General features: G+C 46.9%; 3 protein-coding genes across 4 annotated transcripts; all 3 read right to left on the bottom strand.

Annotated features, from left to right (window-relative positions):
* Positions 1–1,139: 1,139 nt before the first annotated feature.
* purg (purine-rich element binding protein G) lies at positions 1,140–3,111 on the bottom strand. The gene is made up of 2 exons (XM_062413027.1): positions 2,907–3,111; positions 1,140–2,581 (listed from the first exon to the last, which is right to left on the bottom strand). The coding sequence occupies exon 2, from the start codon at positions 2,538–2,540 to the stop codon at positions 1,524–1,526; it is 1,017 nt and encodes a 338-aa protein (XP_062269011.1). The 5' UTR covers positions 2,541–2,581; positions 2,907–3,111; the 3' UTR covers positions 1,140–1,523.
* Positions 3,112–4,854: 1,743 nt separating this feature from the next.
* Positions 4,855–11,261, bottom strand: il6st (interleukin 6 cytokine family signal transduce). The gene is made up of 16 exons (XM_062412769.1): positions 11,139–11,261; positions 10,612–10,693; positions 9,962–10,264; positions 9,642–9,789; positions 9,385–9,539; positions 9,147–9,301; positions 8,853–9,015; positions 8,600–8,679; positions 8,004–8,262; positions 7,637–7,807; positions 7,417–7,518; positions 7,104–7,250; positions 6,883–7,023; positions 6,679–6,775; positions 6,368–6,449; positions 4,855–5,826 (listed from the first exon to the last, which is right to left on the bottom strand). Exons 2-16 carry the CDS (start codon positions 10,682–10,684, stop codon positions 5,230–5,232), a joined length of 2,673 nt encoding a protein of 890 aa, XP_062268753.1. The 5' UTR covers positions 10,685–10,693; positions 11,139–11,261; the 3' UTR covers positions 4,855–5,229.
* Positions 11,262–12,104: 843 nt separating this feature from the next.
* Positions 12,105–23,709, bottom strand: tpm2 (tropomyosin 2 (beta)). 2 transcript variants are annotated; one of them, XM_062412930.1, is made up of 9 exons: positions 23,423–23,709; positions 21,052–21,177; positions 18,506–18,639; positions 18,164–18,281; positions 17,877–17,947; positions 16,273–16,348; positions 15,973–16,035; positions 15,822–15,891; positions 12,105–13,302 (listed from the first exon to the last, which is right to left on the bottom strand). In XM_062412930.1, the coding sequence occupies exons 1-9, from the start codon at positions 23,534–23,536 to the stop codon at positions 13,220–13,222; spliced, it is 855 nt and encodes a 284-aa protein (XP_062268914.1). In that variant the 5' UTR covers positions 23,537–23,709; the 3' UTR covers positions 12,105–13,219. The 2 variants fall into 2 exon arrangements, with proteins under 2 accessions (XP_062268914.1, XP_062268913.1); XM_062412929.1 differs by lacking the exon at positions 12,105–13,302 and adding an exon at positions 14,326–14,635 and having other exon boundaries at positions 23,423–23,707.
* Positions 23,710–24,886: the final 1,177 nt, after the last annotated feature.

Below are 24,886 nucleotides of genomic sequence, written 5' to 3'. Positions count from 1 at the left end.
AAACATCTCCACCGCCCCCTGCTGTCTGGCTGCAGTATAACAGTCAGATGGGAGTTGGACAGAACCTGAAAATGAAATACCAAACCAAGCTTTGTGTCACTTCAGGCAGTTGATGCAGGGTCAGGTTTTGTTTTGGTGTTTGTTTCAGTTATTAGTTAAAAATGGGCTGAGACGTTATGATTGACAGCTGAGACTGGCTCGTGATTGGTCAGGTGGGTGTAGCAGTGCGACGTCGGCGGTTCGAGACGCCAACGTCTGCATCCAATTTATTTGGGCAGAGACGGAGAAGTGTCCTCCATCTTTAAATAGGTTCTGCTGCTGCTCGGCCAGAGAAGACGAGCTGAACACCGACTGTTTGCTCAGCACGACAAGACTTTACTTTGAATTCAGTGTGGAGATCTGCGGCTGTACTTACTGTGTAGTCGAAATAATCCAACCACACAAAACAAATGAGACGTGTGTTTGTGCAACAGCAGCTTCTCTCTTCTCCTGGAACCATCTGTTCCACCAGGACACATCTTCTCTGCTTCATTCATACAACCTCCTGTCCCGTCACTTCAAGTGCTCCAGGCTCCAGGCTCAGTTCCAGTGTCTGAACACTTCCTGTGTGTGGACTAAGTGCCTGCGTTGGATAGAATGAAAAACACGATGGATGCACTGGCTCATAATAAATTTGTTTTGGACTTTTCTGGTTTCCTCTGCCCTGCCCTGCCATGACCCTTGACCCCTGACGATTGGGATAATTTAGCAACTTCTTATCTTCGACCAATTGGATTCAGTGTTCAGGTTCCTGAGCGTGAAGACAACGTGACGGTGAGTAACGGCCTTTCAGCACTTGGAAAGGTGTGTGTGTGTGTGTGTGTCTGTGTGTGTGTGTGTGAGTGTGTGTGTCAGCTTGTAGCCAGGCCACACACATCACAACGCCTCCACCAGCTCCTGCCCCATCGCCTGTCACACCCGAGAAGTGTTGCCAGGCAACATCCTCCCGTGTGGGCTGCAGGCGTCACTTAATCTGCTGGTCGGGGTCAGAGGTCAGTGGGGGGGGGGGGGGGGGTCAGTTGTGATTTAAGGTCTTTACACATCGATTCCATTTAAAAACAATGTGTCATCGCGATTTGAACTTAAATCCTAAATTCAAGTTAATATCATTATTAGACCTCTAATAAATAAGTGTCCTCACAACAATAACTCCTTCATCTGTCAGACAGGTTCAGGTGCATGAAACAGCACTGAGACATGGACGTGGACATGGACATGGACATGGACATGGAGATGGACGTGGACATGGACGTGGACGTGGACATGAAGATGGATGATTGGATCTTGGCAGGTTCAGATTAGTCATTACCCAGCCCTTGGGGGAGGAACCAAACAGTTCAGGTGCTGTAAGGTTGAGGGGACACACCCTGCTCATCATGGGGACTTTTGAAGGACATGTCTGCAGGGCCCCTGGAGGACATAAAGGGGCATGTCTGCAGGGACATATGGGGCCTCTGCAGGGGCTCCCAGAGCTCCAGTCCGGGTCAGTCCTCCTGCTCCTCGCTGTCCTGTCTTGTCTCTGTCCTCTTCTCTTTGTGACAAGTGAAAATCCGTCTCATCTCCTCCTCGTAGCGGAGGAAGTTGTCTCCGAACCGGGACCAGGCCTTCAGCGGGACGGTGATGGTGTTCCGGTACGGCTGCCGGACCTCGCTGATCTTCAGGAACACTCCGAACCTGTTGGACCCCACGTCAAAGTAGAACCTCTTGTTGTCCACACGGAAGGACGCGGCCTCGGGCAGCTCGGGGCTGTCGTCCTCGTCCTCCTGGTTCCGGGAGCCGGTTCGGCCGCGCTCGTCAGCGTCCCCGTCCCCGTAGTCTTCGATGAGCTGCGATAGGGCGTCCCGGAACTCGATGAGTCCCTGCGCTGGCAGAACGATGGTGTGTTCGATTCCCTGGCCGTAGTAGCCCATGGTGCCGTGGCCCTTGCTCACCGTCTGGCGGATGCGCAGGAAGCGGCCGCGCTGGTTCTCCTTCAGGTCCAGGAAGTACTTCCGGTTGTCGCGCTCGATCAGCTCGCTCTTCAGCACGCGCTGCGCGTGCTCGTCAGACGCGGCGGACCCCGCGGGAGACAGAGGCGCGTGCTCCTGCGCTCTCCTGCGGGGCTCGGGCACGCGGCTCTGTCCGTTACTATGCGGCTCGTCGAGATGCGCGAGCCCGAGGCCGCGCAGCCCGATGCGCGCGTAGTAGTCGATGAAGTCCCCGAGGCAGCCGCGCAGCGCCGGGGCCGCGGACATGGACAGCGTCAGCTTGCTCTTCCGGATATTGTCATGGCGGCCGCGGCCGATCCAAACCTCCGCGATCTTCAGGAAGCGGCCGCGCGCGCTCTGCTTCACGTCCAGGTAGAAGCGCTTCTTCTGCACGTCCACGCGCTTCGACGCCAGCTCCTGGATGTCGGAGCCCGGCGGCTGCGGGGGGGGCAGCGATGCTCTGGGAACAGCCTCAGCCGCCAGCTTGGCGCGGCCTCGATCCATCGCTCTGCAGCAGCCGTCAGCAGCCATCATGTTCGATTCCTCCAGCAGGACGAAGACTGTCCGCCATCACACTGTCACACAACACAGACACACAACACGCGTTAGTACCACAGGAGCAGCGCGCACACAGTAACACGTTCATACGAGAGGAGCAGCACACACACACACTATCACACACTATCACACACACAGTAACAATGCAGCACGCGCTAATACAGCTGGAGCAACACACACTGACACTCACACACACTGTCACACGTTGTCACACACTGTCACACAACACAATCGCTAATACAAATGGAGCAACACATACTGTAACACATTAATAGCGGAGGAGCAGCACACACAGACACACACACACAAACACACACTGTGTGTCCAGATGCCTGGAATGACCTGCAGACGGGAGCATGTTCGGAGTCATCAGCTGATCCGGTGTCCTGGAGGAGAAGGTCACACTCAGATGTCCCGTCCTGTCCGGTGCACTAACATGGAGCAGCTCAGGTTTACCCAGGTCCCGGTTCACCGAGGAGAAGCAGCCGGGCTGAGGAAGAGGAGGAGGAGGAGGAGGCTCCGGTACTACATGAACCCAGTGAACCCATCCAGCACCCTCCCTCCCCCCCCCTCCGTCCTGAGGAAACCTCTCTTAAAGAGACACGAGCTGCACGAAGAGGAGGAGGAGGAGGAGGAGGAGGAGGAGGGAGTCTTCATCTGCAGCTGATCCATCTTCAGTATCATCATCTTCATCAGCGGCTGCTCCATCTTCATCGCTTTCGTCTTTATCATCATCATCTTCATCTTAATTATTATCATCTTCATAACTTTCATCTTTATCATCATCATCTTCATCTTAATTATTATCATCTTCATCACTTTCATCTTTATCACCATCTTCATCTTAATTGTTATCATCTTCATCACTTTCATCTTTATCACCATCTTCATGTTAATTGTTATCATCTTCATCACTTTCATCTTTATCATCATCTTCATCTTAATTGTTATCATCTTCATCACTTTCATCTTTATCATCATCTTCATCTTAATTGTTATCATCTTCATCACTTTCATCTTTATCACCATCTTCATCTTAATTGTTATCATCTTCATCACTTTCATCTTTATCATCATCTTCATCTTAATTGTTATCATCTTCATCACTTTCATCTTTATCATCATCTTCATCTTAATTGTTATCATCTTCATCACTTTCATCTTTATCACCATCTTCATCTGAATTATCATCTTCATCTGCAGCTGCTCCATCTTCATCATTATCCTCATCATCATGAAAGATGACACAAAATACATTTCCTTTCTGAAACAGTTGTATCATCTCCTCACATCTTCATATTGAGCTCTTGTTAAAAACATATCTGTATAAATGATTTTTTATTTAGTCTCCTGTACAATTTGACGTATTAGTGTCTTTACACGTTATAACAACTTAATCCTCTGTGTGAAGAGGTCCTAGTGGATCCCGGCAGGTCCTGATGGATCCTTGTGGGTCCTAGTGGATCCCGCTGGTTCCCGGTGGGTCATGGTGGGTCCTGATGGATCCTTGTTGGTCCTAGTGGATCCCGGCGGGTCCTGATGGATCCTTGAGGTTCCCGGTGGGTCATGGCGGGTCCTGAAGGATCCTTGAGGTTCCCGGTGGGTCATGGCGGGTCCTGAAGGATCCTTGTTGGTCCTAGTGGATCCCGGCGGGTCCTGATGGCTCCTTGAGGTTCCCGGTGGTTCCCGGTGATGAGACGTTTCACTCCTCAACTTCTCACTGATGCTGGAGTCGCAGGTGTTTCCCTAGTAGGGTCGTTACCTGAGAGGCTGGACCCACAATGCATTGCACATGCGTAGTTACATTCTATTCTTATAGGTGTGTGAAGTCTGCAGCAGGGATTCAACACATTTGACTGTGAAACGTGCAACTTCCTCTCAACTGCCCCCTGGTGTCTGTCTGAGGTACAGGTCATAAACCCTCCTCCTCCATGTTAGCAGACGGGACATGAACCGAACTGAAGAATCTGAGTGGACGTTAAATTAATGTTTGTAAAGACGGTTCAGTCATTTCAGCTCGTTCTCATCTCTCTGATGTTTGTTCAAGTTTCTGATCAGTTTGGTTTGAATCAGTTATTCGATATAAAAACAGGCTGAGACGTGATGATTGACAGCTGACTCTGACTCAGGATTGGTTGAGGTGTGTGGGCGGGGCCTTGATGCACAGACTCTATGGTGAGGTTGTCTGTGACTGGTTTCCAGATGGATCTCCACAGTGGGAGGAAGTGACGACGAGAAGAGAAGTAAGGGATCATGTTTCAGTGTCTTCACGACGCCAGCTGAACCTGTACATGTTTTTTATATTTTATTTTTGAAAGTTATTTTAACATGCACTGGCCTCTCGTGTCAGTGTCACTTGATTACATTCATGAGCAGTGTATATACAGTGAGCAGGTAACATGGCTGCAGAGGTCACACCCCTCCACAGGGGGCGGTCTCTCCCAACTCTGTGGTTCAGACGTTTTGAAATGTAGCGTGACATTTACCATGTAGCACAAAGCGTCCACATACAGGTGTGGACTACAAACATATGGCTAGTAATTGTTCCATGCGAATGCTAAGCTAACTGCGGCTGTGTATTTTACAGAGTACATATGTGCAAAAGACAAACGGGTTCAGTCTCTTCTTCGCTGCTCCTCAAGGCACCGCGGGTGGACATGTGTTCTCACTGCTGCCTGTAGCCTCCCAGCTGAGGCATGTAGCTGGAGGCAGGCGCTGTCGGCAGCCAATCAGCTGACTGCTCATCTGTACGCGTCAGCTCAGAGTCCTCCTCCAGGGGGCAGAAGTCCAGAGGCTCTAGCACCTCCTGCTGCTCCATCTCCAGCAGCTGGTTGAAGTGGGCGGGGTCGTTGTCCGCAGGTCGGCGCAGGAAGCGCTGGTGTCTGCTGCCCTCCTGCAACATCATGTCCGGGTTCTCCTCGCAGTCCAGCAGGGGCTGCGTGGACTCGGAGCGGGAGAAAATGGCCGCCTGCGAGCTCGGAGTCTGACCCTTGTAACCGTTGGAGGCCACCACGGAGGAGTACTGCACGGTGCTGGCCGTGGTGTCCACCGGGTCTCCGCCCTCGTCGCTGTCCGACACGCTCTGGCGAGGTGAAGACATACAGGAGGAGCCGCCGATGCCGCTGCTGTGCTCCTCGGACAGATACTTGTCCTTCTTCAGAGGAAGACTGGTCTTGTCTTCATCAAACACCATCTTTCCATCACACGTGTCCACGTCCAGGACACTGATGCCGGACAGACAGTTCTCCTTTGGCGTCTCTGCCTGAGGACGACAAGACGCTGATTATCCACAGAGTCCATTTATCTGTTTTCATGCAGATACTCTTAAATACTTGTTAGTATTTTCTGCTGTGAAGACCGGAGTCCTGTATGTGACTGTATATCATAATAAAAAGACCTGAGTCTCATCAGCTGCCATTGTTCTGTGTCCTATATAGAAAGGTCATATAAATGTGTATATGTATCATATTAATTCATCTCCACTGGAAGTAGTTTAATCTTTTTATCTTGCGATTGTATTTTGCAGTGATTTTCTTCGTGGTGAACAAACACTAAACTTTCATGTTCAAGTTGGCAACATATTTTACAAACCACACAGAAAACTTTATACACCATTAATTCATTCATGTATTCTGCATTTTGTATCCACTGGACCTTTCAGGTTGATATTCTCATTGAACAGACGTCTGCACATGATTCTGACTAAAAGCCTAAAAGATAAACTCTGGTATCCATCTATAAAGTGTTTAAATAATGTACTTCATGTTTTCAGCCTCATGTGTCAGAGCAAAGGAAGTTCTTACTTTTAAGGGATAATCAGGAGACCAGTATCCAATCGTGCTCTCTCCAGGGTTTGGAATCTGAGGCCAGAAGTTCTTCTTGATGCTGAAACACAAACAATACATAAATCAGATCAGGATCCAAAGACAAAGAATCCACCATATCAATTTTAAAAAGCTCTCATTGGTCTGAGCAGTTTTTTCACGAGTTGATATATGAGGAGAGAAAGGTCTGTGGTGAGGGACTGAGGAACAAACTGAATGAAGACGTTGAACCTCTTCAGAGGGACCGGAGACGCTGGAGGAACTTTCCTCTGCAGATTTTAAAAACTCACGTTTCTTTCTTGGAAATACAGATCACCATCGTCATGACGACAACAAACAGGAAGCTGAGACTGGCTCCGACGACGATGAGCTCGATCTCCCCCGGAGCTGAGAGGAGAAGGCACACAGTGAGGCAGGAAGCTCCTCTTGCCTGTTGGGCCTCGTGGTGTTTGCTCAGTTTAAACCAACACAGTGTGACGGAGGGCGACACTCACTGTGTTTCAGCGTGGTGAAGGAGTGGCGGGAGCCCTCGGCTGAGCCGGCGGCGGTCGAGGCTCTGATCCACGTGTCGTACTTGGTGTTTCCTGTCAGCGACTTCAGGGTGAACGAGGTCGTGTTGGATGGAACGGTCACCGCTGAGACGAGGAGACAGAGACACTGAGTCAGGAACTCACGAATACACACGTGACGCCTGTTCAGAGTGACGGACACTTACAGTGTAATTCACCCCCACTTTTGTAGAATATTGTGTAGTTTGTGATGAAGCCTCTTCGTCTGCTTTGGGGAATCTCTGTCCACACGAGCTCAGCCTCGTCACGTCCTGGTTGACCGTTCAGTCTGACAGCGGGGCCTTCCTCAGGAGCTGTAATCAATGTTCACTGTCAGATATGAACCGTCTTCTTCTGAAACTAAATGAGCCGTGTCAAATGAACTTCACGGAAAGAAGAGAAACACGTGGAGAAAGGTCTTCACGACCTGCTTTAATATTAACAATATTTCAAAAAGAGCTAACGAGCAGGTTCTCTCACCACTTTGTTCCAGAAAGGCCTGAACGGTCGCTGCCTGCCCCGTCCATCCAGAAGAGATCGGATACACAGACACAGTGTAGCAGACAAACTTCTTCAGGTCTCCTACACATGACATGAAGATCCAGAGTCAGAGGATGAGGTAAAGTGTGAACTGTGTTTGTTGAGAGTGCGACTCAGTGATGTGGTTCTCCAGCTCCAGGCTCAGCACAGAGAAACGTACCTTTAATAACAGTGTGAGTGGTGCTCCTGTTCTCTCTCTGCCAGTCCATCCCGTCTGCACTGACCCACTGCACCACGTACTCCGTCACAGCTGCAGTGTTCGGGGGTTTCCACTGCAGCCACATCTGGCCTCCCTGGACCCCCCCCCTCAGCTCCCTGACTGGGGCTAGCTCTGTAACACATTCACACACAGATGAACGATCTTCCCCTCACGAGTTGTTTCACTCTTCATTCAGACTAAGTCACTAAATGTTAATATGATCCATGAGTGTCAGAACGCAGTGACTCCCTGATCTCTGCAGGAAGTCCCACGTGAAAACATCGCTTCAAACGTACGACACGCGTCAATGGTCGCAGAGGAAACCCACCGTGTGCGGTCTCTGGGATGAACAGCGAGGCGGCAGCAGACCTCCCCACCGAGTTGACGGCAGTGACGTACACTTTGACCGCTCTCTTGTCGGCCAGTACGATGTCTCTGAGGGTTGTGATGCTCGTGTGGTCGGAGCGGCCGTCCGCCTCCGAGCGGTTGACGGGGAAACTCTCCCAACTTGTGTTCTTCACTTTGTCCTTTTTTTCTTGAACATTCATCTCGAATCTGATTATCCTCCCGTTGGCAAACACTGGATCCTGATTGGACAGAGGCACAAAGTGTTGGTTACCTGCGTCACCTTCCAGCCTCCCCTCAGGGAGGAACACAAGTTACAATTATGAAAAGTACTTTTTCTTTATGGTGTCATTGTTCATCTTTATCAGAGTGTCATTGCATCATTCTGCCACTTTATGTTGTGTATTTAATAAATGATTTAAAAATGAAAATAATAGGATTCAGTGATCTGCTGGTAAGCACTTTTGCCAGATAAAATAAAATCTTCCATCTTGATTTCGGTAACAGGTTTGTTTGTCTTAATTAATACAAAAAGTCCACAGATGTGTGATCTGCACTTCGATGGTTGTGTTACCTTACCTTACAGACAAACTGCACTCGTCGCTCACCGACATCACTTTCAGCAACGATTCTCCATAAATCTGGTTTACCTTTTGGTTCTAAGGAAAAGAAAAAGAGCAGTGGACAGATTCAGTCTCTTCACCTTTGTACATTTTAAAACTTTTAATAATTTAAAACACTGAATACACTTTTTGTCAAATTCTGCTCATATCTCGACAGAGTGAGTGAAACTAAATGACAGCATGTTTCATTTGGAGCTGTTGGAACTCACGGTCCTCTGGCGTTCTCTTGGTAGCGTTGCTGCTCCAGTCACTCCAGTAGCCGTAGCCCTCTCTGTGGTCTTTGCAGCGCACCTGAGTGACGTAAACAGTGTCTGGACGGATGTTCTGGAGTCTGAAGGACTGGATGTTCCTGGCAGTGTCCACCTGAGGCACCTGAAGGTCAGTATAAATAAATATAATCTCATTAGAAAAGAAAAACAGCAGATTCTCTACGTATCCCTGACTAAAAGGAAAAAAGACTCAAATAAAAAACAAACACTGCAGAAGGTCACAAACACACTTACATACGCCCAATCATGAGATCCGTTTTGGCAGAATCTGATTTCATACGTTAATCCCACATATTGGCTTATGATAGGAGGATTCCAGTTTATGAGAAGAGAGGTGGGGAAGCTCTTCTCAGAGACGATCTGGATGTTTGCCGGAGGGTCTGTTTTCACTGCAACAAATGAAATTGAAAATATTCATTCCAATAAAAATCTGCAGTGTAGATATCAAACACTTAAACAACATTCAACTGACCAAAGTATCCGGATTCTCTCCTCAGACGCTCAGACTGGATGGTTCCCAGTTTATTCTTTGCCTCCACCCAGATCTCCATCTCCATGAAGTTCGGGAAAGTGGTCAGAGACACGGAGGCACTGTTTCCTTCAGTCGACACGTTTAAAGTCTCAGAACTGTTGATCAAACACAAAACAAGTTTTAATACCATTTAGGATCTTGGGCCTTTTGCATTTTCCTGCTGCAGACAAATAACTGACATCTCGACATGGACTCACTTGATGACTTTCAAAATCAGTGTGAAGTCGGTAGCGACGTCTTTGGTTTGACGTCCTGCTGCGTCCCAGCTGCACGTGATGGTTGGAGAGATGTACGTTTTCTCCTGAAGAGCGATGCAGGAGATGTTCTCTGGCTTCCTCGGACGATCTGACATTGAAGTCAAACACACATTTGAAGTTGCTCTCCCATCAGCTAGAACATCTTAATCTACAGGCTTTGGTTAGAGCTCTCTCCTCCTCCACACCTCCTGACTCTATCTAATAAAGGTACAATAGCTTTAAACCAACCCACACATGTATATATCTATAGATGAACTTACAGCCTTTCTGAAGGAGGACCCCGTGCATGAATTTTCCTTTATTCAGGATCACGTTGGCCGACACATTCTTGCAGAAGCAGAATAACCACTCGTTTTTCTCCCCGCTGACATGAATGGTGACGTTCAGAGCTGTTGAGTTGATCTTTGTGTACTGCTCTTTGGGAACCTTCTTCTGAGTGAGATTCCAGTAGAGGTCGTCAGCTGTGACCTCAGCTGTGTTGATGATCATGCACGTAGCCGTGAAGTCAGTCCCTATCTCCACGACTGGAGGATGCGGGGCCGTCACCAAATGGTTGCCACTTTCTAAAGACAAAGAAGAAGAAGAAAAGTGAAACTCAACGTTCAGATTCAAACTCGAAGAAAAAGTAACGATAAGCATTTCAGAAACATTTCACTGTAACTGCCGAGTCAGCAGATATCACTCAACTGACATGAACTTCTGCTGCAGGTTCCATGAAGGGTGACAACACAGCAACATGTACCTGTTTGATTCTGCTGTGAGTACACACAGCAGTACACAGCAGTACACACAGCAGTACACAGCAGTACACAGCAGTACACAGCAGTACACAGCAGAGCACAGCAGTGTGGAAGTAGAATGCAGACATAGTGAATGATGTTAGCTCCCACTCGTGAACTCAGCTACTGACCAGCAGCCGCAGGTGGAGCTGAGGTGAAGCCGGTGAGCAGCAGCAGCTGAAGGACTCGAACTGTCTTCATCATGATGACGAGCTGTCAGGGAACAGAAGACCTTCAAACATCAAACGTCACTAACTCGAAGAATCAGAGTTCACATCGTCAGGAGCTAATGTTAGCTACCGTGTAGATACTTAATGCTAGTCCAGGTGTGTTGTTAGCTAGCTGTTGAAGCTAACCCTGTTGAAGCTAACCCAGTTGAAGCTAGCTGTTGAAGCTAACCCTGTTGAAGCTAACCCTGTTGAAGCTAACCCTGTTGAAGCCAGCTGTTGAAGCTAACCCTGTTGAAGCTAACCCTGTTGAAGCTAACCCTGTTGAAGCTAGCTGTTGAAGCTAACCCTGTTGAAGCTAACCCAGTTGAAGCCAGCTGTTGAAGCTAACCCTGTTGAAGCTAACCCTGTTGAAGCTAGCAGTTGAAGCTAGCTCAGTGAGAGCGCAGGAGATCCTCCGGAGGTCCTTGTCGGCAGCAGCTGTCACTCACCTCTCCCTCGGTGTCAATCAGCTGTCTTCTTGATCTCTATCTCCTCCGGACACAGACTCGGTGAAAACAGCTGAAGTCCACCAGCGGCCATTAGTCTCTGTCTGACAGGCCCCTCCCACTTCCCGTCAGTGACTGTGGTGTGGAAACACTCCACAGATCTCACACTGTGGGGATGGGGTTCAGTCACTCCGCTCAGCCTGTCTTATGTTTACACATCTACTGAAAGAAACAGCGGAGACACAGCTGCTGGTGATTCGTCGGAACAACTGTCAGTCAAGCGCTCTCAACCAATGAGAGGGCTCAGATTTTAATGTCCCGGTTCATTGCGTCAGTGACTCTTGCTTTCCGGTTTGTCTCCGCCCACGAGCTCCGTGCAAACAAACATTATTATAAACATGAATAAACATGAGCTCCGTGCAAACAACATTATTATAAACATGAAAAAACATGTTTACAATTCTATTCAATATGATTCAAAGGCTGCTTGAGTTTGACCTTTAAAACACGGCTGCTGCTTTTCACTGATTAGTTGTGTTATAATATAAAAACACATACATATCAAGAATATGAACAGAACTATTTTTGAAAAGTTCTAATCTTTCTCAGTTTATTGAATTCAAATCTCAGTTATGATCTGAAGATTTCTAGTTTTCTACTTTACTGCTACACAAATACAAAGTGGAGTTGTGGTGAGGTACAAGTGTGAGACTGTCAGTGTGAGTCTTCCTCAAGTTAACATCTAAATGTGGAGAGAGGAAGTGAAAGAGCAGAGTTAGTTTCTCCTCTCAGACCTCATCTCAACTGACAGCTGTCACTCACTCAGATTTATGGGTTAGATCTTCTAACCACAGATCAATAATCATTACTTCTGCTTTCAGAGAGACGAGAACCCAGGAGATTCTTTGTTTGGGTGAAAGGTTGAATGTTCGACACTCAGAGAAAAAGAAAACAAGTCACTGTAAAATGTATCTTAGAATTATGATGTTTATTTTGTTTACATACATAAAGCCTTTGAAATCAGCTCCCAGCACTTTATGTTTCATGTTTTCAGCCCCACACTCATTATTAATAATCTAATGCTTTTCTTCATAAAGTACGTCAGAGTTAAAATGATTCTAAATAAAGTGAAGGGATTCATTTCCTATGCCAATTGTTATTACCTATCAAAATAAGAGCATTTTGATCTGATATGCCCAAAACCTGCTAGAACAAATAAATATGAATGAGTGTGTTCTGCCGTTGCTATGGTGACGATTTACTGCAGTGTATATTTTTCCAAACAGGAAACAGATTTATTAATAATCACAAACAGTCACTGAAGTCTGTCACGTAGACAGACTGTAAATAAAGATGGACAAGACAGCTATCAAAAGTGAAGCCAAATAATCAGGAACGCCCCCTGGTGGCAGGTTGCAGTATAGGTCACAAACCTCCTCCTCCATGTTAGCACATGGGACACGGTCCACACTCTAACGATCAAAGTAAACGTTAGATTAATGTTTGTAAAGATGTTTCTGTCGTTTCAGGTCGTTCTTCTTTCTCTGATGTTTGTTCAAGTTTCTGATCAGTTTGGTTTGAATCAGTTATTTGATGATAAAGAAACAGGCTGAGACTGACTCCTGATTGGTCGATAGCGTATATGGGCGGCACCTTGATACCATGGCTCCACCCCACCATCACTTCTGCCAAGACTGCCAATTGTCAAAAATTCAAGATGGCCCTTTTCATATCCGAGATAATTTAGCTTCACTTTTGTCCACAAGGAGGAATTCCTCCATCTTTCTTTACAGCCTGTGGTCACATCACGTTCAGGAGGAGCCGGCAGGTTCGGCTGAACTTTAAAATACAAGCAAACAGAAACTTTAAATTTAAACAGAAAAACATCTCATTTGATAAAACATTCATGTTGGAATAATGTGCACAGATGAATAAACAAAGAAGTAGTGTTTCAAATAACGTGTGTGAACCTCAGTCCTCAGTGTGAAGTGTGTCTGCTGGGAGCAAATGAAACCTTCTCTTTTTCAATGACTTTGTCTTGATTACTCGTTGCAGTGACTCCTCGCTCGGCTCTGCAGAGGTCCTTAGAGGTTGTTGAGCTCCAGAAGAGTTTGGTCCAGAACCTGGTGCATGTCCAGGTTCTCCTCTTTGGCCTGGGCCAGTTTCTCTGGAAGAAGAACCACAGTCACAGAAGAAAAGTCCAGACACAAAACCCAGAGCACCTCTGATTCAACCCAGGGAGTCAACATCACTGTTGTCAGGGTTGACCCACCACAGTTGGATTTGTTTATTGATTGATTATTTATATATATATAAAGAATAATGAAGCATTCAAACATCTAATGTCCCGTTTCATCCATAGGGGACAGTATTACATTTTAGGATCTGATGAACTCCAGAGAGCTTCATACTAAACATATTAAATCATCTTGTTGATCAGCTTCAACATGTTATTGTTGCTGAGTGAGAGTTTCTGAAGAGATTGTTTACGATCTTTGACAAGACCTTCATTTGATAAACAGTGGTGGACCTTAGTGTTCCAGTACTGCAGGACACATACCAGCACAGGAGTAAAGTACATGTGTTCATAATGAATATAATGAAGAGTTTGTTCTCTCCTCTGCTCGTTGTGGGAACTGTTGGTTTCTGTATATTAGTTACGTTGAGATAACTTGAGATAATGTTTAGTATGATTTGATGCAATAGAAATTAAATTAAATTGACTCTTTAAACAAAGTATTTCTCAGTTTCCAGAGAAGAGGAAAGATTCATTTTGTCGTCTCTAAGACAGCAGATTGAGTAAATCCTCTTTTCAAACAGAATCTAACAGAATCAAACAGAATCTAACAGAGGCTAAACCCGGTTCATGCTTCAGAGGAGCTTTCTATATTTACACATTACAAGATATGCATCTCTATCTATCTTCATGATGCACTGACAAGAAGTTGGACATTTTGCATTTTGTGATACTATTGTGTGTTTTTTTTATATTGTGTCTTTTATTTTACTATTTTAAAACTAAATGAAGGCACAATAACACATTTCACTGCACATTGTACCATGTATAATTGTGTATGTGACAAATAAAGCTTTACTTATCTTAGGTTATTTAGAATTCATACGCCACTTATACATTTATAAAAGAGGAAGTAAACAGAAGAGAAGGAAGTAAAAGTGGAAGGAGACAAACAAGAGCTTTAATCCGTTTATTACAGAGGGAGGGAAACATTTGAGAAAAGACACAACGTCCACCAACAGACACACAACAGAGACTCAACCCTCTGTTCAGAGCAGCACAAAGGCACGGACGGGCCCATGGTTCTTTCCTAGAACCTTCTAGATGGAACAGAACAACAGCGAGCAGCGGACACGAGTTCAGACAGGAAGGAAGAGCAGAGCGGAAGAGATACAGAGCGTCTAGAGCGTGGTCATGTCGTTCAGGGCCAAGTCCAGCTCCTCGCTGAGAGCTTTACCCTTCAGCTTCTGAGCGTACACTTCATCTGCAGGAGGACACACACACAGGTAGAGACACACACAGGTAGAGACACACACAGGTAGAGACACACACAGGTAGAGACACACACAGGTAGAGACACACGGGACAGAACAGCAAAGAGACAGGATTCAGAAAAACAGAAGGAAAGTGTCCATGTGGAATCAAACGGTGGCTTCATGCAGCTCGTTACTTCAGACCAAGCAGGAGAAACATCTGGAGTCTCAGACCCTGTTCACATCTGCATTTACATCTTTCCTGCCTTAACATTAATGAAGGAAAGATGTTGGTTTCTTTATTTTCTTATAAAGTTTTATTTGTTTGTATTTGTGTTTTCTTTTTATTTATAATAAGTTTATGGTTGAACTGTAAAATATCAAAGCTCAATAACATTGATTCATGTTTTACTCACTAATATCAATATCAGCATCAGTGCTGGAGCGTCCCCGACCTGAGGGATCTGACCCCGACACACTGAAGCTACTCTCTCTCTGACCTCGGGGTTCGAACCCACGGAACCCGTTCAGCTCAGCAAACCAAGCAGCTTCAACTGTTAGTGAAGTCATCATGAACTCAAACACAACACGGCAGCCATGTTGGAAGTCGACTGTGAACGGCTTGAATCCGACGGATGGTTCAACTACGTCTGAGGAGTTCTGCACAATCATTTCAAACACACCTGGAAGAAACCGATTCTGTACTAAGGTAAGAAATACAGTTACCATCGAAACCAGCAAAACATATAACTGGATTCTGAAAGTAGTGATTCTGTGTTATAGTGCAGTGGGTAAGGAAGGACACACACACACACACACACACACACACACTCATGTTCCATTTAGCTGTGAGTGTCTGCACGATGAAACCTGCTGTAGACCAACACGTCATCTTCTCCACGTGAGGAGGAACGCAGCTTCTATTTATCTGTTGCTCTATGACATGTGGACCACTTGACTTCCAGGTGAGAGTCTGATGCTCTTTAAGACTTGGAGGACTTCACTGGACGTTCAGGTCAGTTCCTAACATCTAGTTCTCTCCTAACACAACCGAACCCTGAGCCGTCACACCATGCAGCTTCACATCATCAGAAGAGATTAGTGGAGCAGTTTGTTACTTCTACTTGATTCACAGCAGCACGGTGAGCAGACGTGTTACTGGCGTCAGGAGGAGCAGAGGAACCAGCGTGTAAATACCTTCCAGATCGTCGATGGTCTTCTCCAGCTTGGCCACAGATCTCTCTGCAAACTCTGCACGAGTCTCAGCCTGGAACACAAACCGCCACAGAAACATCAGAAGGACACGAGTCAGGAGCTTCATGTGCAAGAGGAGGAAAGATCAACTCACCTCTTTCAGTTTGTCAGTAAGAACTTTGATTTCCTCTTCGTATTTATCCTCCTTTTGCGAGTACTGAAAACCAAACCAAAGATTTGAACTTGAAGCTGAATATACATGCACATTAAATCCACTGCTGGAGAAGATTGAATCTTTTTAAGAAAGACAAGAAGGATAAAGATGTGAAAGTTCTGACTTTTCCTCATGTTTCTTTAAGTCACTTTAAATAAAGAACTGTGTATATTTCATCATATTAATCATGTTTACTGACTGTCCGGACCTGAGGCCGAACGCCCTCAGCTCCTACCGTACCTTCTCAGCCTGCGCTTCCAGCGACTTCAAGTTGTTGGTGACATTTTTCAACTCTTCCTCAAGGTCGCCTGATTTACTGAGCAGCGTCAGAGAGAGAGAAAGAAGCGAGAGGAGAAAGAGCAGCGGTTTGAAAGAGCAGCAGAAGAGAACGAGCCGACGCTCGAGAATCAAGTCTCTGCTTCTCACAGCCGATCACATCGGACTCTGAGAAGCAGAGAACAGAGTCAAACCAGGTCCTTCAAAGGGAACTGCAAACAAACGTGGTCCCATCGAAGCACGAGTCTGAAGTGATTCTATGATTTTCTTATTGTCAACAAATCTCATCTCACTTTGTGACGCAGATACAAACTGATGACATGAATCTTAGAGTGGTTTTAAAACAGAGGCTGAGGTGGATCATCTGATCCATGAGGCTGATGAGGTCAGAGAGAGGCCGTGGACTGGAGGGTTCAAAGGGACCAATCACAGGAGCATCAGCCACTGTCCCCGCCCCCAAGGTGTCATAGCTCCACCCCACGAGGGAGCGACTGTCGGTCGATGTTGATCGAGCACGAAGGGAAAGTTCGCCTCAGGTTAGTGGAACCACAGAAACTCACTGGTCTTATCTTTTATCCAGTAAATGTTTCTATCATAAAAATATAAAATATTAGTTGGCCTCAAATATAAAAATCTTCTGTCCTAGATTTCCATCTGATTTGTTGAAAAGAAAACCAAGACCGAATATCACCTGACTTGTCCTTCAACGAGTCACAGGCCAGTGCAGGTTAGACAGGAAGCAGAGGGAGGAGTTAGAAGCGGGTCAGAGGAGAAGGGGGCAGGTCACGGGTTTGACCCGGGCGAGGGGGGGGGGGAGTCTCAGTACCTCTTCATCTCCACACATCATGGACTTCATGTTCTGGTCCATTAGGCGGAGCTCCTCCTCCAGCTCCCTCACTCGTCTGCAGGGTTAGTCCGGGAGGTCGGGGGGGAGGAGGGTGGGGGGGTCATGCAGGCGTTTCCCACATGCATTAGATAAACACACACACAGGAGAGAACACAAGAACACACGTCTGTGTGCCGTAGACTCACACAACCAGCAGGCGATCTGTGGATCACTCGACCTCATTGATTCATCGTTCATCAAAACACAAACTGAAGTCTCAACATTTGAGTCTAAATCATGAATCAGATTCTTGATCAGTAGATTAATGGACAGTAATTATTGTGTAGTCTTTGCAGCAACAACCACTAATTAATCGTTAATTATTAAATGCATCAATGACCAGTGCACGTGCAGCTTCAGGTGCTGTGATAGTAGTGATCACATGAGCTCACTATGACCTCACTATGAGCTCACTATGAGCTCACTATGACCTCACTATGAGCTCACTATGACCTCACTATGAGCTCACTATGAGCTCACTATGAGCTCACTATGAGCTCACTATGAGCTCACTATGACCTCACTATGAGCTCACTATGAGCTCACTATGACCTCACTATGAGCTCACTATGAGCTCACTATGAGCTCACTATGACCTCACTATGAGCTCACTATGAGCTCACTATGACCTCACTATGACCTCACTATGGGCTCACTATGGGCTCATGTGATGTGGACTTACGCCTCGGCCACCTCCGCCCGCTCCTCGGACCGCTCCAGGTCGCCCTCCAGGATCACCAGCTTCCGAGCCACCTGCAGACGTTCAGCTGACAGTCACACTCCAGGCTCTTCACTGAGTCACTGTCATCATCCTCAGTTACTTTGATCTGATTCTGTATCAACTTTCATTTAAATTTAAACATAACAACAAATATACTGAATTACTTTTTATGAAATGATTTCTTATTACTTTGAAGCAACCAAGGTTTTCGGTGTGTGTCACATGTTCTTACAGATCTGAAGTCTCACCTCCTCATACTTGCGGTCGGCCTCCTCCGCGATGTGCTTGGCCTCCTTCAGCTGCATCTCCTGGATCTCCATCTTCTCCTCGTCTTTGGACGCTCGGTTCTCGATGACCTTCATTCCTCTGAACGGTCACAGCAGGAGAGAGAAAGTACTTTTACTTTGTTACTGTACTCAAGTGCATGTATCTGTACTCTACTTAAGTAAATGTTCAGGTTCTTTCCATTGAGGTTTATTCTGAGTTCAAGTGGTTTCCTGCTCGCTGACGAACCAGAGCTCCACCAGGTGGTTGAGTTGCTCTGGGACAGAGAGCGGTCAGAAGTTCAGAGGATGAACAAAGTTCCTCACCTCTCGCTCTCGTCTGCAGCTTTCTCCGCCTCCTCCAGCTTCTGCAGAGCGGTGGCCAGTCGCTCCTGAGCTCGGTCCAGCTCCTCCTCCACCAGCTGGATGCGTCTGTTGAGAGACGCCACCTCCGCCTCCGCCTGCAGGGATCAGAGAACCATGAAGAAGAATCAGACAGGTTCACCCTGACGAGCTGCAGCTGGCTCTTTAGCATGTAGCGTTAGCTGCTCCATTGACTTGAAGCCACAAACGTTAGCTTTGGGTCAGGGTATGGTTTCTTCACCGAAGCCCAATGAATCCTGGGATATGTTGACATCTGACGTCTAGTCCCGCCCCTGTGACACGACCCGCCCCCCGGAAAGGATTGAGAGCTGAGACGGACTCGGGATTGGTCGAGTATGAGTGGGCGGGACCTCCATACCTCAGATCCACTCCTCCATCACTACACTGCCTGCCAATCTCATCACCACCACAAGATGGCAGCGTTCACATCGGAGATGTTTTGGCTTCATTCTGAAGGAAGTGGACTTTGTCCATTTATATTTACAGAATACTACTGGACCTGTCACTTTGTGGTACCGCTGCAGTATTAATGATACTTGACAGGATGACGTTGAGTACTTGTTGTACATCAGTACTAAACAAATATTAAACGAGTTTTAAAGAAGTAATCTGCTGCTGTTTGGTAACTTCAACTCAAATGTGCACAGGAACATTCTCCATCTTGAGTTCTAAAGCTGTTCGGTCAGTCCCGGTTCGACCGGAAGCTCCCTGAGTAACGGGAGCTTTTCCGCGGTGTTACCGTGTCCCGGTGTTACGCCGGGTTCACACAGCTGGCTCTCATCCGCTCGCATGTTAAACCTCTGTGCGGGTCACACCGGATGCTGGAGCGCCGTGCAGTCATCGTTCCGCTTGACTCGAGCGCATCGCGCCAGGAAACACATTGAAGAGTGATGATGAGCGCTGCCCGGTGTTACCCGGTGTTACCCGGTGTTACCCGGTGTTACCCGGTGTGAACCCGAACCCGGTGTGACCCGGTGTGAACCCGGTGTTACCCGGTGTTACCCGGTGTTACCCGGTGTGAACCCGGTGTTACCATGTCCCGGGCGCGTCTCTCGGTGTCCGCCTCCTCCTGCAGCAGCTGGGCCCGGTCCTCCGCCTCGTCCACGTCCTGCTGCAGGTTCTGGATCTTCCTCCTCACGGAGTCCAGGGACGTGAAGGCCGCCATGACGCCGAGCTGTGTGACTGTCACCATGGCCACCGGTCACAAGCTCCATTATTAATTTAATATCCATGTTGAAGAACTTCTCCGCTGTTTGCTCCGTTAAGTGTCTGGTGTCGAGGGTAATGACGTAGTCTCCACTCAAACCTATGTGGAGAGTATGTAGCCCCCCCCCCCCCCCCCCCCTCGCTGTAGTGGATGGTCAGAGGGGGGGGGGGACATTTAATAATGTCTTTGGTCAAATTAAAACTCCAGGACAACAGAAGGGGAATTCAAAGTATGTGATTGTATGATGTCATCAATATCGTTTAAAATCATTTTTCAATGTGTTTCCTGACGCGATCCGCTCGAGTCGAACTAAAACATGACTCGACACCAGAACGATCGCTAGGGGGCGCTCCAGGCTCCGGTGTGACCCCGGCGGTAAGCGACCATGGGCGCCTCAAACATCAGATCTCGAAATGTCCCCTGTCTTAAACCGGATGTGCGCTGCTTCTTTATACCGCGAACACGTGACTTGCTTTATAAGAAATACTTCAGTCTTTTGCAGAGTTGAAGGAAAGATAGAAACTCTGTGTTGACATCATGTCTCATCATTTAGAATGTCTCCTTTCAGACAGATGTCCCTGCTGGTGTCCTCACACAGACCGTCCTGTGGAGTGGACATGAACAAACAGGAAGTTCAGGACTAACGAGGACCTGTCTCTGACCTGGACTCTGGAGGACCGTCTCCAGGACTCTTGTCCTGAGTGTCCACGAGACGGGAGGACAACGAGGACTAAGCTTTTCAAGATTAGAAAGAAACGGTTCATTCTAACCAGTAACTGTTGTAAATTACATTTGGAGTAATATCTGATTCAGAGTCAGTTTGCCTGGTGTCCATGTCAGCGTGGACAGTGTGAGGATCTGACTCAGCTGCTGCCAGACCTGGATTAGAGAAACCAGATCCTCCACCACAGCGCTGGGTCGGTTAGAATGGACGGCACCCCCCCCGGCGGCGCTGACAGGCTTCATGATGTGTTGTTAGAATGTGACACCACACATGATTCATAGGAGGCTGCGGCTGCTCAACAGGAGCTTCAGATGATGACCCTCTGGAGATTTAACACCAGCAGCTCTGAATTCTCTGTGAAGGTCGACACGGCTCTGATGAATGTGTGTGAGTGGGAGGTCTGACTCACTGGGCTGTGTGCGTTTAAACCACTAGAGGTCGCTGATGGTTTCCAGTTGGAGCAGCAACAAATTAAACATGGCTGAGCACCAAGTGGATGATGTGACACCTGTCATGACATCATCATGACATCATCATGACATCACTCCCTTCACTCACGTCTGCTGCCTTCTTCTCGGCCTGCTCCAGCTTCTCCTGGGCGTCCTTCAGCGACTCAGAGTATTTGTCCAACTCATCCTCGACGCCCTTCAGCTTCTTCTGCAGACCCAGCAGCTCCTCCTCCAGCTACACAACACAAACACACACAGACACACAACATGTCAGAGCGTGAGGAAACGGATCGTAAAGGACTAATGAAATATTGTAAAATAACTCTTTGCTGTCGTCTCCTCCATTCACGATCCATCCCAGTACATTTCATACACCTCAGAATGAATGAAGAAGAGTTCAGTGTGTATTGTGGAAACTTCTCATCTTGTGCTTCAGGTGTCGTCTCCTTCAACTTTCAACATCTTTATTAAATCATATGGATTTCATCTGGAGCACTGAGCCACAGGAGGGACAGTTAAAATCACTTTACATCATTTACCAGACGTGTCCAGCTCCTCTGTCCCTGGAGCGGCTACACGACTGTTTCCTGTTCCCAGCAGTGACTAGATAAATCACCTCCATCGCCCCCTGGTGTCTGGCTGAGGTGGAGGTCAAAACCTCCTCCTCCTCCATGTTATCAGATGGGACATGAACCCAAAAAAATCAAAGTAGACGTTAAATAAATGTTTGTAAAGATGGTTCTGTGATTAAGGTGGTTCTCATCTCTCTGATGTTTGTTCAAGTTTCTGATCAGTGTGGGTCATTTAGTTATTATATTATATAAAAACAGGCTGAGATGTGATGATTGACAGCTGACACTGACTGATGGGCGGGACCTCGACGCCACTGCTCCACTCCATGTTAGGATGTCGTCCATCTTTATTTACAGTCAAGAGGTCGTAGTTAAACTGAAACCATAAAACTGTTTGTGGTTGTGATACCTCGTTAACGCTCGTTCATATAATTACAACTCGTTGATCAGATTCCTGCTTCTCGTGATGCAGACCTCTGAAGGTTTCTGGTTCACGACCATTAGAACCTTTCTTTGCTTTGGACGCGTCGGTTTTCCAGTGACTCATTTCCAAAGATGTGTCAGCGAGTCAACGTTTGCACCAACAGCTTCACGTCCTATAAAAAGACAATTGTACCCGAGCATTAAGTCCTCAGGACAAATGCCCTGCAGCCATGTAAGGCCTCAGTCACAAATAGCCTGGCTCTCCTGATCCCAGCGTCCGGAACCAGCAGCCTTGACCATCTCTTAGGGGAGCAACCATTCAACGAAGGCGGGGTCTTTATAGGGAACCAGAAATAGACGAGTATTCAGTGGTTGGACAGAAGTGATGGTGAAGCATTGTCGTAGCAACAGGCCGGGATCCCCTGGGAACACAAGCATGTGGACAGTTGCATAGTTGAAAAGTTGCTTTCTATTCATAGATGACTATCTGATCTCCTCAATTACAGTGTGGAGCTCAGTGGAGACAGACAGGAGACAGACAGGAGACAGACAGGAGACAGACAGGAGACAGACTCCCTGCGTCCTGCAGCAGCATCGCTTCACAGCTGGAAGCTGCAGATGTGACCGAGAGCAGCCGAACCCTCTGACTCATATTCTCATCACTCAAAGGGAATTATGAGTTTTGATCATGACACGTTTTTCTTATCCTGAAGTTTTTTAAGTACAACACAACACTGTTTACACATGAGCTCCAGGTCAGATCCAGAGAATCTTCTCCAGACCTTCTCCAGAGTTATAATTCTACCTATGCTGGATAGTTTCTAATATTTTTCTGAGACATGAGATGATGTTAAGCCTCAGATGAGTCACATGCAGGTTTTGAAAAGATGACACATTTTAGAGCTGATCACTAAAACCGTTGATGCTGTTTGACCACAGGGTGGCGCTGTTCACTTGAATCCTCTGATCTCTGTCCCTCTTTCTCATCTTTATTTATATGGAGCATTTAAAATCTTTAAGTGTACTTTAAAATAAATTAAAAACAAATATAGAAATAAAGAAGAAACGATAGAACCCTGATCTAAGATCCGGTAAGAGACATTAAAGATAAGTCAAATTAAATAATAAGTCTGTTTCCTCCGCAGATGGCTGCCACTGACATCATAGAGCCGTCATTCCACTTTAAGTACTGCAGCTGGTCCAGAGTCCCCCCCCCCAACCCGGAGGTCTGGTCAGTGGATTTTCAGTAACGATTCTGACTAACGCACTAACTGGAACCAACTTCCTGGGCGGAGCTAATTACATCATTCAGTCAGTTAAAGAGGTTTTCGATGGAGCACCATCAGGTGTGAGTAGTAAGAACACATGGTGTACAGTGCTAATGGAAAGGAACGGGGCCCCAGATGGAGCCTTGAGGGACACCACCTGTGATGGGAGCAGAGTTCAGCTGAGTGGAGGTTTGGCTGCAGCGCCACCTTCCTGTACCTGTTTGCATTTGTCCTCCGCTCCCTTCTTGTCTCCCTCCGCCTGCTCTGCTCGGTCGATGGCGTTCTCCTTGTCCAGCTTCAGCATCTGCATCTTCTTCTTGATGGCCTCCATGGTTGCTGGCTCAGTGGCTCCTCGGCAGTAGGTTCGGGTTTCTCCGGAGCGGACTTGTTACACCGGAGCTGAGGTTCTTTTCTTTTTACCGGAGGTGAGTTCTACCGGAGCTGGACCGGGGCGCGCGTGCGGCTCGTCTGAGCGGCTCGTGGAGAATGAAACTGTCACGAGCTCCTCCTCCGGTCTCTCTATCATCTGCGTGGACGCGCGCGGGGACGTTTTCCATATTTAGGCAGCGAGGGGTGTCCGAGCTGTGCGCGTGACGTGTGCGCGCACTGTGTGGGAATAAACAGCTGAGATTTTTTTCACTGACATCATCATCTGTTCACTGTAAGAACCCATGAAGAAATAAAGAGATGAAGAAGAGAAGAGATGAAGAAATGAGGGGATGAAGAAGTGAGGAGATGAAGAAGTGAGGAGCTGAAGAAATAAAGAGATGAAGAAGAGAAGAGATGAAGAAATGAGGAGATGAAGAAGTGAGGAGATGGAGAAGTGAAGAGATGAAGAAGTGAGGAGATGAAGAAGTGAACAGATGAAGAAGTGAAGAGATGAAGAAGAGAAGAGATGAAGAAATGAGGAGATGAAGAAGTGAGGAGATGGAGAAGTGAAGAGATGAAGAAGTGAGGAGATGAAGAAGTGAACAGATGAAGAAGTGAAGAGATGAAGAAGAGAAGAGATGAAGAAATGAGGAGATGAAGAAGTGAGGAGATGGAGAAGTGAAGAGATGAAGAAGTGAGGAGATGAAGAAGTGAGGAGATGGAGAAGTGAAGAGATGAAGAAGTGAGGAGATGAAGAAGTGAACAGATGAAGAAGTGAAGAGATGAAGAAGTGAAGAGATGAAGAAGAGAAGAGATGAAGAAATGAGGAGATGAAGAAGTGAGGAGATGGAGAAGTGAAGAGATGAAGAAGTGAGGAGATGAAGAAGTGAGGAGATGGAGAAGTGAGGAGATGAAGAAGTGAGGAGATGGAGAAGTGAAGAGATGAAGAAGTGAGGAGATGAAGAAGTGAGGAGATGAACAGTGAAGAGATGAAGAAGTGAGGAGATGAAGAAGTGAAGAGATGAAGAAGTGAAAAGATGAAGAAGTGAGATGAAGAAGAAATGAGATGAAGACATGAGATGAAGAAATGAGAAGAAGTGAAGAGATGAAGAAGAAATGAGATGAAGAAATGAGAAGAAGTGAAGAGATGAAGAAGTGAAGAGATGAAGAAATGAGGAGATGAAGAAGTGAGGAGATGGAGAAGTGAAGAAATGAAGAAGTGAGGAGATGAAGAAGTGAGGAGATGGAGAAGTGAGGAGATGAAGAAGTGAAGAGATGAAGAAGTGAAAAGATGAAGAAATGAGATGAAGAA

The sequence above is a fragment of the Platichthys flesus genome, chromosome 19 (genome assembly GCF_949316205.1).
Source record: "Platichthys flesus chromosome 19, fPlaFle2.1, whole genome shotgun sequence".
In the NCBI taxonomy this organism is placed as follows: domain Eukaryota; kingdom Metazoa; phylum Chordata; class Actinopteri; order Pleuronectiformes; family Pleuronectidae; genus Platichthys; species Platichthys flesus.
The sequence above is the reverse complement of the archived record's forward strand: the minus strand, read 5'-3'. Positions and strand labels throughout refer to the sequence as shown.